At 36.9% G+C, this 12,894-nt stretch overlaps 1 protein-coding gene across 3 annotated transcripts; it reads left to right on the forward strand.

Annotated features, from left to right (window-relative positions):
* The first annotated feature begins 1,719 nt into the window (after positions 1 to 1,719).
* Positions 1,720 to 9,232, forward strand: LOC122406473 (BTB/POZ domain-containing protein KCTD9). 3 transcript variants are annotated; one of them, XM_043411944.1, is made up of 7 exons: positions 1,720 to 1,806; positions 3,144 to 3,265; positions 3,338 to 3,514; positions 4,156 to 4,319; positions 5,830 to 6,056; positions 7,354 to 7,683; positions 7,821 to 9,232. In XM_043411944.1, the coding sequence occupies exons 2-7, from the start codon at positions 3,150 to 3,152 to the stop codon at positions 7,935 to 7,937; spliced, it is 1,131 nt and encodes a 376-aa protein (XP_043267879.1). In that variant the 5' UTR covers positions 1,720 to 1,806; positions 3,144 to 3,149; the 3' UTR covers positions 7,938 to 9,232. The 3 variants fall into 3 exon arrangements, with proteins under 3 accessions (XP_043267879.1, XP_043267877.1, XP_043267878.1); XM_043411942.1 differs by lacking the exon at positions 1,720 to 1,806 and adding an exon at positions 2,255 to 2,470; XM_043411943.1 differs by lacking the exon at positions 1,720 to 1,806 and adding an exon at positions 2,256 to 2,450.
* Positions 9,233 to 12,894: the final 3,662 nt, after the last annotated feature.

Below are 12,894 nucleotides of genomic sequence, written 5' to 3' on the forward strand. Positions count from 1 at the left end.
AGGGGAAAAAAGGTTGGGACAAGTACATCGATGGTCCCTTGTTTCTGGATGACATAGAAAAAAGGAAAAGAAAAAAAAAGCAAAATCAGGAAAAAAGTTCTATAGAAATAAAAAACGAAAAATAAAAAACAATCGATAAACATTCTATTAAGAAAAATAAAAAAAAATTTCAAAAAATTCGTAAATATTGAACGAATTGGAAAATTAACTATCCTAGTCACGTACAGTATGAAAATGTACGATATCGAATGGAGGCCAAATTTTTATTGATAATTTGGAATATTTACCGAAAAAATCGGAATCTTTCATTGAAATTTGGAATGTTTACCGAAAAAATCGGCAACTTTAATTGAAAAATTGACGTTTTATCCACAGGAGCCACTAATCATTCACAATAATTATTTTCGAGAAAAAATATAGTAGTGAAATAGTGGACAGTCTTCTGTGCATTGCACTCGACAAAATGAGCAACTCTTGTCCCAACACTTCTACATAAAAGTGACGGTGTAACAGCGATCAAACGACCATACGCGAGGATATAGAAGATACGGCCATTTTACATTTCAAAAAATTTCGTCACTTGTCGATTGACATCAGAAGGAAGATATCGGAACGTATGATAAAATTTTGATAACTGGAAATTTTTCCTTCCAACAATATCACTATTTCGTGCCAGAACAGTGTATTTTGACTGGTATCTGAATTCATGGCCCTTCCGAAGTTTCGTGAAAGATATTTCAGATGAATTTTTAACGAATAGTGACATCAGCAAGAACATCCAACATTCGAGAAAAACTCGGGGTTGAATGGGGAGCTCAGTAATAAAATGAGCTCTAAGAACCTGCCTAATTCGAGAAAATAATTACAAACTAAGCATATTGAACTAAAACTAAATATATAGTAAGGAACTAAGCCGACAGAATTAATGATTAGATTATATTTTTAAACTCACGATCATGCTGCCAACAACGAAAGCTTTGTACATTCAAAATAATTCGAAGCCTTCGGAAGGGGCAGTTTTCATCCCAGTCTCTGTGGTTATAAAGAAATAGGATTAAAAATATGGGAGAAAAAACAGGGAAAATATTGGGAGATTTTATTTGGGCTGATAGATCGAATAGTGTGCGGGAAATTTCGACCTTCGATTCTTGTAACAAACTCTCGGCGAGCAAAACGGCTCCGTTGGTATGACAAATGAAAGAACAGCAGCTTCTACAGACTTGTCAAAGACTTGTCGTCTGAGCGCATAGGGCAGGAATCTGCAAAACAGTCGGTACACTTATTAATCAATTGGTAAAAGAAGTTTGACAGGAAGTAGAATTCAAATGACCAGCAGTCAAATATTTATCATCTGTCGATACACTAGTGATGCTAATTGAACATTTGCTCGAGTACTATAACACTTATCGACACGACATAACGTGATCTATCAGTTGTTCAGTCGGTAAAAATCCTGCTGCACGTTTTATTCCGAGTAGGTTGATATTTGAAAGAAAATATGAGTTACACGCTATTCTCATTTTATTAGAGAACAAGGTGTAACTTTTATTTTTCTCAAAAAGTCAAGGATGTCCGAGTAAAACGTGTAACCATTTTGCAGCCATCTCTCTCGCACTCACGCAAGCACCACGCAAGTGCTAGATCACCATAAATATCTCGGCTCAGTCCAGGCTCAGTCTGTCGTCTGCTGACTCGAGACTCACTGAGCCTGCTGAGATTATACAGATGCGTTTTCCACGGAGAGTTCTAAAATGAATTATGTTCATACATTTACCGATGGAAATGTTCTGGTAGAGAGTAAATCTGGTAAAGTTGTATGGTGCATCGGATTAAATTTATTTTCCAAAACGATTTTTTACCGTTTGGTAGAGTTGTTACGGTGTAGTGTTTGATCGTGGTAGAAATGTTAGGGGATTTGTGCTGGTTTCCTTTAGAAATGAGTTTTGGTGGAGATGGAAGTGTGTCGTACGTCGAGGAGTTCGTTGGTTAAGATGATGGATCAGTCGGTAATAACAACCGTGAGTGCGAGAGAGATAGCTGCAAATTTTGAAAAGGACATTTTTCCACACCGTTCGTCTGATCGAAAAAATAAAAAAATCATCGGATTTTTGCGATCGTGCTGCGTGCGATGACATTTTTATTATTTTAATCGGACGAACGATGTCAAAGAGTTTCAATTTCAATAATTCGAGGTGTGATTACCGACTGATCCATCATCTTAAGGAAGGAGATGGTTAGGTTGATAGAGAAGATTCCTACGCAGTGCGTATAGTGGTGGAAAATATTGGGATCTCTTGGTGCTGGACACCTCGAACATAACCTCACAGTTTACTCCGTTTCCATCCGTGTTGGACGCTGAAAGAAAAAAAAGTACACGAAATAAACGTCAAAAAAATTCAATGTGAATCTTATAATTACGACGATGAAAAGGGTTATATTGTTTGTTAATGGTACGGAGGTGAACGGCAAGGTTTGTCCCATCACTGAATAATTCGCTAGAATAATTCCTTTTCCTTCAAGGAAACAACCGTGGCAACAAAAAATCTTGCAGCTCCCAGAAAAAGCTTTTGATATATAAAAAACTCGTACTGTTATAAAAAATATAGAGTGTCGCTCACCAATAACACTCCTCATCTGAGCAATGATTTTCACAGAAAAAACATAAAGATCTTTCACACACACATTACAAGCTTTCTGTACTACTGACTTGTCATGCATTATGATTTTATAATTATAATCTTGTTCAACTATTTCACCCGCATCTCAGTCCAAAATGATGAATGTTTTCAATTTTCTAACTGAGAAACCTTTTCACACCCTTACCAAAAATCCTTGAAAATTTCTTGGAATAACAAAATATTTCCAAGTATTTTTAGTATTTTGCTATGCATCTACTATTTCAGAACCTTGAAATTAATTTAGAAGATTGTGCAATATTCCTAAGAATGCATTTTGCCTTCCAAAATGTGTAGGAAAATCCCTTGAATTCTCAAACACATATTCTTGAGTTTATCAATATTTTTTTATCTTCGAAGCTCTCAAAATAATCTGTCAACTTTCAAAATTGATCATCTAAAAGTATATCATTCATGAAAATACAGTGGATCGTAGTGAACAACATTAATAAAATGATTCTCATCCAGGTGTTCATGGTGACGCATTGTGTGGAGGAGCTGCTGACTGCAGCTAGTTCAAAATTTGACATAATTGCTAAGAGAATATTTACTCCGCAAGGTGGCGAAGTTGAAGACATCAAGTTAATCAAGTTAGACAATCAAAGTTTTCAGTTTATTTCTCAAAAGTTTTTTTTTGTCTAGCCATGAAATTTGTTTTACAGAGATGACGACGTCTTGTATGTATCTTCGGGTGAGGATTTTATATCCAAACTTGAGGGTTCTGTGCAACCATCGACACAACGCAACCCGGAATGGTTGACTCTCAATGTCGGTGGTAAACTATTTACCACGACAAGAAGTACCCTCATACAGAAAGAACCCATGAGTATGCTTGCCAGGTAGAAATCATTTCTATAAGAAATAGTCAATATAAGAATTCAATATTATTGTGCAATATCTAAAATCAAAATAATCTGATACCCAAATGCTCAAATGTATTGTTTGAAACAAATCTAACCAAGCGTCCCAAGACTGCTCAATGCAATGTACTGAGGAAAAAAGGCTGGTACAAAAACTGTTGAATTATAGTTCAACAATAACACTATAAACATGTGCCCAAGTTAAGCCAACCGTCCAAAAACATAAACTGAAATATAATGAAGCCCAAAAAATTGAACCAGAAATCAGATTGAGAGCATTAGTAGTGCGAGCCCTGCTGCACTCTTATAGATCGTTATCAGGTTTCTCTGTTTTTTCAAACTACTCTTATAAAGCACAATGTTGACTCAAAAATCTGGATCATAGGCAGTATTTTTTATTTTTTAAACTATACAAAATGTCATACTGGCAAAAATTTTGTTTCCAACTATTTTTTTTCCGAGTTGAAGAAGAGATTGTAACAAGATGACTTTTTTCTTCATTTTTTCCATAGAATCAGTATTAAGGATTGAACTTCGATTTAAATTCCGTTGACTTCTTTTGTGATAGTAAATGTCTGAACGCATCACAAAATGTTAATGCACTTTTGAAATCATTTCAGGATGTTTACCGAGGGTGAAGATAGCACAGCATGGAGAATTCAGCCAAGCAAACGAGATGATAATGGGGCGTTCCTAATTGACAGAAGCCCAACGTATTTCGAACCGTTATTGAACTATCTCAGACACGGTCAATTAATTCTTGACTCTAATATTAATGCAGCAGGTGAGATAAAGTCGTCGAATGTTTGATTGCATTTTTTAAGGAGAGGATGAAATTAAGTGCAGTTTTTTGACTCTTTGTTGATTACAAATACGTTGCAACTTTAGGCACTTTATTCTGCGACAACGATTAGTTATTGCCCGCCCCGGGTCATAAACGATAATCGCGAATATTGGGTTGTCATATTCAGGTTTTGATATATTCCTGAGAATTGGATGTTCTCTGCTGTTGGTAGTCATCGAATTTTCACTCGTTAAAGAATGTTCAGAACCTTTCTGCAAGGAAGAGATAACAGCATGTTAGGAGCCGGTTGATTGTTTTCATTCGTCAATAGTCGTGTTATTCAAACTATAAATCTTCTTTGCGCGATATGTATTTTTAACAATTAGAGTTTCAAGTGCTCAGTTTTATACATTTGTTTTGAAGAATAATTTCACCACGGTAATTGTGATTTATGTACTTATTTTCATAATTTAGAATCCTTCAGTACAATAACAGTTGTAATTATAAACAACTTTTCATAAGATTGCATTTGAAAAGTGGTTTTTTTCACTCACGAATATGCCATCCCCAAGAAATTCACTGTCATGGACATCATTTTGCACACATTTTTTGTCCTTGCATGTGGTTGTCTCGCAAGCAGGCAAAATATCACTTGAAACCTCCTCGCAGCAAGTTTCATATATATTTTTCAATATATTTGGTAGTTGGGCACGTGTCGTTGGTTTCTCATGAATTTTCGAAGCTTCATTCGATTGAGTAGTTTCGGGAGAAACCGTACAAATTGATTTTGCTCTTAGTAAAGTGGGGATTTCATTCGTAGTGTGTTGGAATTTTTTACGTTCGTCAAGTAATTCTTGCGTGTTATTCATTTTTTTATTTTTGTATACTGGTATTTTTGATTAATTGAGATTTAGAGAAAAATTCGAAACGGGCCAAATGTCGTGTTAATATTCTTTGACGTTTGGTATTGAAAAACAAAGGAATCGCAAGCTGGTCGTAATTTTATTTTTTATTGATCTTTTTTCACGTTTAATTGAACTTTTCTTATGCGAATATGCATAACGAAATATCAGTTTTTAAGTATTCTAATAAAAATTCGATTTATTTACTGTCAATGAAAAAGAAAGCAAAAAACCTTTCGAAGTTTTCGAAACACAAAGAATTGAAAAAAAGGTGCGGTTTCTCCGTCTGTTACACTCGCGTAAATTTGAAACATTGAGCTGAAAAAGCAATTTACGTTTTTTTCTGGAAGCACCTAAAAACTTTAGCAAAAAAATGAGTGATATCCTATTTACTGGCGAAAAGATAATGTTCGTATTCATTTCCATTCAGAATATTTGGTAATGTAAGAGTAAACTGCGTTACACGATTCTTATTGAATCGTATTCTTAACGAGAAATAGAAGAAATGCATTTAAAACCGTAGGGATCCCTCAAGGAAACGAAGTGATTTGATTTGATAAGTGAGTGGATTATACGAAATTTTTATCTTTTTTAACTCATAATTCCAGGTGTTTTAGAAGAGGCTCGTTTTTATGGGATCGAAGGCGTAATTGCAACGCTGGAAGAAATGGTAGCCGATAATGAAAAGAAGGGTAAAGGTACTGTGGCGATAACGCGACGTGACGTTCTAAAAGCAATAATGTCAACACCAGCAACGTCTGAGCTACGATTCCAAGGCGTTAATCTGATTGGAGCTGATCTTTCCCGACTAGATCTTCGAAACATAAACTTTAAGGTACTGCGAATGTTTTTTTTGTCGTTGCGCATTTTCTCCGATGAAAGTTATTAGATCCAATAAACAAAATATATTCATAATTCCATGGAAATATACAGATGAGAAAACGTCGAGGTTGAATAATCGTTGTCACTCATTTAAAATCTTGGACGAACTTTGCCGACTTCGCTCAAGACGAACGACAAACTTTATATATTTTACATTTTCATTTTATCGCCGCAAACGATGAATAAAGTCAATCTAACTTCAACGTTCGCGTGGGACACGGACCGAGTCTTTTCTCACGACTCGCAATAAATGTATTATGCTGTGATGGAAGTTGAATGCGAAGGGTCAAATTAATTCTAAGGTTTTTTCCCATCGCTCATCCGAACCGAAACCCTTTTCTGCAGATTTTTTTCCCAATGGCCATTTTTGAGGAGACCAGTTTCTTCGTAGAGACACGTGGAATACCCCCGTCTGTGGTACAAATTGTCTTCGAGAGACTGAGAAGAGTTTATTCCGACTCCGAAGAGTTGTGCACCGATAAAATATTTTTCGATTTCTTTTTCCAGCTAAAATTTCAAACATAGCAATTCGAGGAAGCGAGAATATTCTCTCAATTGTGAAGAATGACAGTAAATGCGAGGATGTTAAAATTCGAATGATTTAATTAGCCGTTTCGAGTTTAAAGCGCTTTTGATCGAGCGCGGTGAAAGATTATTCGAACACTGCGTTATTTGAGAGGAGCTGGGATTCGAAAGAGATGATTGCGCCGCACTCGGCTAAAACCAGTCGTTTCTGCTATATTGCAGTAGCTCACGGAAAACGACGCAGCGAGGATTTTCCAGCTCTTCTCTCAGGCTCAGAACTCTGAAAAGAGCTTAACTCTAAATCCCATGGTCTTCGCTCTATAATAACCATAACGCTCGCTATACCACGTGTTTAATTACCATTTAACGACATGCTAGTGGTTGATGGAGTACCCAACTAGGGGCGTTCTACCTCCTGATGAATTTTCTGCCTGTTCGCGTCCTTCACTGCATTAATTGAACAACCTATTTTCTCCGTTATCCTCCAATTTGATAAGCATTTTCTTTTCACGTCCCCTACACTTTCATCACTCGAATCACATTAAAATGATCGCGACTTGAAAGCGTCCAATAATCGTTTTATAATGCACTACGTGCATTTCCATTATCGTATTCGATCAGAATTACAAATATTGCAATTACATTGCAATGACAATCATATTCTATCAACGATGATAGTTCTTAAAATTGATCGATGAAAAAAGGATTATTTTGTTTTATTTCAGTATGCCAATCTTCGAGGCTGCAATCTCGTTGGTGCAAATCTTTCCAGATGTTGCTTGGAGCGGGCTGACCTGTCTTTTGCGAATCTCGAAGGAGCCCAGCTCGTATGCGTTAAGATGTTGTGTGCCAATCTCGAAGCTGCAAATTTACACTCTTGCAATTTTGAAGATCCTGGCGGTTTGTCGGCCAACATGGAAGGGGTGAATTTGAAGGGTGCCAATTTGGAAGGCAGCAACATGGCTTCCGTTAATCTTCGCGTGGCTACTTTGAAAAATGCTATACTCAAAAATTGCGTCCTCAGATCAGCGATTTTAGCTGGCGCTGATCTCGAAGTAAGTTTATTCACCATGGCATGCGTTTTTAAGCTGATTGGAAAAATAGCCAAGTATCTAAATTCAAACACTCCATTCATATAATTAAAAAACCGATCAACGAATTCTAAATCCTCAACGCTCTATTGATTTTTCAGAATTGTGATCTATCTGGCTCGGATCTCCACGAAGCGAATCTACGCGGTGCAAATTGGAAAAATGCAGCATTCGAGCTCATGCAAACGCCACTTCACATGTCTCAAACCGTTCGATGATAATGAATTTTGCACCTGCTTCGAAAGTTTGATTTTGAAGTTTGCATTATTGAAACGAAAGGAAAAAATCCACTCTTATTTATTCGATCACCAACTCGTTTTTAAACATTGTGCAATATGTTTTCATTGCACATCATTTTATCAGCTGTAAACAAACTTTTTTCAAATTCTTCTTTGCATTCCAACAGTGCAAACTTCGAAATCATCCGACAAATACGACATGGCCAAGCTACTTGCAATTTGATATAATCCACATATGTGATAAATCTTATTATCCTCATTGGGAAGCGTTTTCCATACGGTATACTATAAACTATTCTTTGATTATAAAAGAAATAACTGTACTATGGAACGTCGCATGAAATTATTTATTGGTAGAATCCAACATCGACCAAAGAGTCGACTAATGAAATTTTATCGAGCTGGATGCATGGACTGCACCTGCAAATACTACTTGTATGTCCTGAGACTCTACTCAGTCTCTTGATTTAATGTAATTTCGTACAAGATTATAATCTCTATTCCACCACTTTCTTTGTTGCTCAACCATACTGATTATCCTAATATATTATAAAACAAGTAAACAAGCATGCTAACCACGTATAATGCAGTTAAAAAAATTTTAAAAATATTGAATCTGAGAGGTTTCAAGATTCTTTATCTAAATTGATGTTCCTCGTCCATTCAGAATCTTTATTCCATTTTTGATTTTGAAAAGAATAATAATTTGATTTTCTGGGTCTGTAAGCCTGCAAGGAAAAAATATCAATTTAGGTGGTTCACTCGATGAGAACGTTATGAAAAAACTTGCATGAATTATTCATTTTTCGTCGATTAACCCATTCATTGGTGACTGTTTCCTCGTGTTGACCTAGAAGATTGTATCGACGATGATGCCGAATATCGTACTGCCTTTGGTATGAGAAAAATACTAAAATACATTTTATCTTATGCGAATCATTTTTCTTCAAGGGAAAATAACATTTTTTTATGGGTGCTAAAAATAGGAAACGTCTTGATATAAACAGTTATATTTTCATAGTTTCCGAGCTTTTGATACGAATTTTCATCGATCACGAACGTACTATTTATTATAAGAAATAATTATGAAAACCACTAACTAAGTAATAAAATGAAGTAATTCATTTGGCTGTAGAGCTCCGAAGATATTGAGCGATAATCTCTGTAATGATACTTAGTCGATTATTTAGTGCATTAAGTATCTAGACTGATGTAGAAACAAATTGAAAATTGAAAGGCAGCTTAATAAACAATTGTTGGACAGAGAGAACAAATTTCGATTGAATTTTTTATGCACGAAGAACCCTCGAAAAAACCTGCGTGCTTTATACCTATGGCTTTCGAAATGTTTTGCCACCGATTTGCCAAATCCTCGAAAACTATTTTTTTCTATTTTCCTCTTCGTCTGCGATCTTGCCAATAGAGAGGTAGCTCTGTAGTGGAGAATCTCGAGGCAAAAACGATGTCAAGGAGAATAGAGAAATCTTATTTCCTCCTTACTAACTCGCTTTGCTTCGATTCTTTTCATCTACTTTTTCATCGTTCCTGGCTCAGGCCTCTTTCTTTGTCACGCTGTGCCAAATCTAATAAAAAATCATCTTTTCTTTGCGGGAATATTTCCGATTGGGATTAAACGAACGGAACTACTTTTTACTTTTCGCCTTCAAAGAAGTTCAACCCAAATTCATTTTGGTTGTCCAAAATATTTGGATAGTTAGTTATATTTGTATCCATTCGATACAAAATTAGAATGTTTCAGATCACTGAATCATTTAGAAACCTACGAAAAGTGGATCCATCAGTAATCGAAATTTTACGACGCTTTGAACTCTTCAAAACTGATCGTGAGTTATAACTAATCGCGATATCTATTTTAATATCTCAAGAAACAAGTACTACAATGCTAAGTAATCATGCACTTTGGGTACTTTTTCGAAAAACAATGCTAAAGTATTTATACTCAAAATTCAACATTTTTTTATTTTGCTTCAGTTTTTAGAAAAAAACTGGGCCTTCCCGGAGAAAGACAGATTTAGGAGAGCTTGCGTAACTTTCAAGGTCATATGTTTCAAAATCTCAACGAGTTTTCTATCTTATTTTAGAATCTTACAAAATATCAAGACAATATCTGTAATTCCTGCAAAAATATCCAATAAATTTAGAAATTTGTTTTTAATTTCTTTCTAGAATTAAATGAACGCTGACGATGCTGTCTTCGGGATTTATCGGCGGTGAAAATTTTCAGGAAAGAAATGTATCATCGCAAAGTTCCAGCTAGTTTAAAAAATTTTCGAATCCCAAGAAATTTTCCAGAATTTTGCTAAAAACAAGAACGATTTTCTGGAACATTAAAAAGTGTGGAAATTGGCGATTTACGAGAGACTCGGCCGAGTCTCGAGACTAGTCCATTACCAGTTTCGTCGTCCGTCAATTTTGTATTGTCAAATAGTCAAAAATTTGGTAAATATTTTGTAAACACAGTAAACGGTCTTTCATAAGCCTTCAATTTCTCTTGAAGTTCCAGTGGTTTTGGGATTGGGATTGAAAGCGAGGCATCAATCGAAGCAACTCGGACTCTTTCACACTTTATTTTCGCTATGATGAAGCTCCAGCTAAATTTTCGAAAATGCCATTTTTCCAAAAGCAGTTTTCAGTGTTTTCGTTACGAAATTTAGAATCGTTTGCTTAAGGAGGGTAGATCGTGACGATACGATGTTGCCATGCTAAACCATGTTGAAAATATGAAGAATTTCAAAATGATAAGAATTTCATAAAATTTGGTAAATGTATTCTTTAAAAATATATAAGACAACATACGTTTTTTAGATTTTTCTACCACATAGCTCTCGAGTAACTGAACACTAAATTTCGCGTGTTTATATAGCATAGAGTTTACGTATATACAGTTATGCATCTCGTGCATGGGAATTTCCATTTAACGCCCAATCATTCGATAACCACGTGGTAAAAAAATTTGAAAAAATTGTATTTCTATACTTGACGCCAAAGAATGTTATCACCAAATTTTATAAAATTCTGATTGTTTTGATTTCGTGATCCACCCTCCTCAAAACCATATTCCACCAGCTGAATCGAGCCTCGTAATTAACACTTAATTTTTGGGCACTTTTTCCTGTTCTCCGCATCATCACTTGTCAGGAAGATGAGTGGGTAGACGCGAAATATACGGCTCAGGGTTGAGAACCCTTGTGGAATAGCTCGCCAGGGTAACGCTAAATTGGAGACTATATATTAAACCGCACATGAAATTGCATAGGTACACTAAACAGTAGCACTTTAGCACGACCTTCTACTAATAAGCGGACCCCCGAGGACGATACACCCAGAGATGTTAAAGTTGAACGATGCCGGGGATACCTCAATAATTTCTAACGACGAATGTCGACCATTCGCCAATTATAACCCATCAGGGTGAGTGTTGAAGTGGCGCTAAAATAAATATAACACGTTCGGGTGCATTTTACAAGAGTTTCGTGAATCCCGAGGCTTGTGAAGATCAAGGACTGTTGCACTTATGTTTGCATGCTAAACATTTGCATTCGTTTGTTTGCCAAGAGGGAAGGTGAGTATTTGAAAATTTGTGGTGAAGCAGGATCGGAAATGGTGAGAAATTTCATGAGTTTTATTGATGGCTTTTATTGAAATTTGAGCGCTTGTGAAACGAAGAACCAAATTTCGTATTTTACTGCGGGCCCCTCAACGTGATGGAAATTAAGTTTTTACTCAAAACTCCTGATAACAATAATGGCCCCAGTGCAGTTACTCATTCGATTGGTCCACGACAATGTCAACGGTGGGTCGGAGCAAAAAATTTCCTTTATGATACTGTCCGTGTACTTGAAGACCACCCAACGAGACCTTGGGTTCATTCTTATCTCAGGGTAAGCGTCTCAGAAGAGAGACTGAAGCTTCGGTTATTTTTCCTCACTTCTACATTTGTTTTTTTTCCACTCTTTCAATCTCTCCCGCTCTCCCCCTTCAGCTCTTTCGCTCTCTCTCTCTCTCTCTCACACACACACACACACACACACACACACACACACACACACACACACACACACACACACACACACACACACACACACACACACACACACACACACACACACACACACACACACACACACACACACACACACACACACACACACACACACACACACACACACACACACACACACACACACACACACACACACACACACACACACACACACACACACACTAACACACTCGTATCCGCGTGAACGAAAAGATGTGACAAGCAGAGAGACGATCTCTGAGACGATGAGGATGACAACGCGGGAGTGTTGTTGCAAAAGATGCAGTCAGCCAGCCAGCCAGCCAGCTACGAGTGGTCACGTACCGGCTTTGTCAGACGAGCGCTATCACCCCGGAAAATCTAGCCTCCAAAGCACGCTCGCAACCTCGACTAAAGCTCCTTCCGTGCGCCTTGGTCGCTCCCTCTCTCTCTCACTTTTCTCGCCCTTGCAACACCACTCGAACATCCCTTCTCCATACCGTTCAGTGTATACATAACTGTGACCTAATCCACACGTGTTCAGTCCTAGCGTGATCACCGTGTTGTGGCTCCTTCACCGTTCAGGGTCGATGTCCCATTCCCATGCTGCGATATCTGCCCCTTGGAACTAATTCAAGGAAAAACCTTGGCGTACAAATTTGTTTCAGTAGGATTTTCCTACCCTCGAATCTCGAGTTGTTCGGGCATTTCATTTTTTCATAAATTATATCAAGAAGGGATTAGTTTTTGCGTTAAAAACAAGCTCGTCCAGTTGATGGATGATGAAAGTTGTGGGAAAATAGTTCAAAAGGGAATCAATAAAACAGCTGGCTTACGATTTCGTCGTCTTTGGCACGAGCTTTTTTATAGTTTTTCCAAATTGTTTTCATTCTT

This window comes from Venturia canescens, chromosome 2 (genome assembly GCF_019457755.1).
Source record: "Venturia canescens isolate UGA chromosome 2, ASM1945775v1, whole genome shotgun sequence".
In the NCBI taxonomy this organism is placed as follows: domain Eukaryota; kingdom Metazoa; phylum Arthropoda; class Insecta; order Hymenoptera; family Ichneumonidae; genus Venturia; species Venturia canescens.

What these genes read in the sequence shown, in the direction of transcription:
- LOC122406473 (XM_043411942.1), top strand. Translation starts at nt 2,423, where the DNA reads ATGAAAAGGGTTATATTGTTTGTTAATGGTACGGAGGTGAACGGCAAG. An exon ending in GAAGACATCAAGTTAATCAA is followed by an intron (nt 3,266 to 3,337) that starts GTTAGACAATCA and finishes TTTGTTTTACAG; the next exon opens with AGATGACGACGTCTTGTATG. An exon ending in TAGCTGGCGCTGATCTCGAA is followed by an intron (nt 7,684 to 7,820) that starts GTAAGTTTATTC and finishes TTGATTTTTCAG; the next exon opens with AATTGTGATCTATCTGGCTC.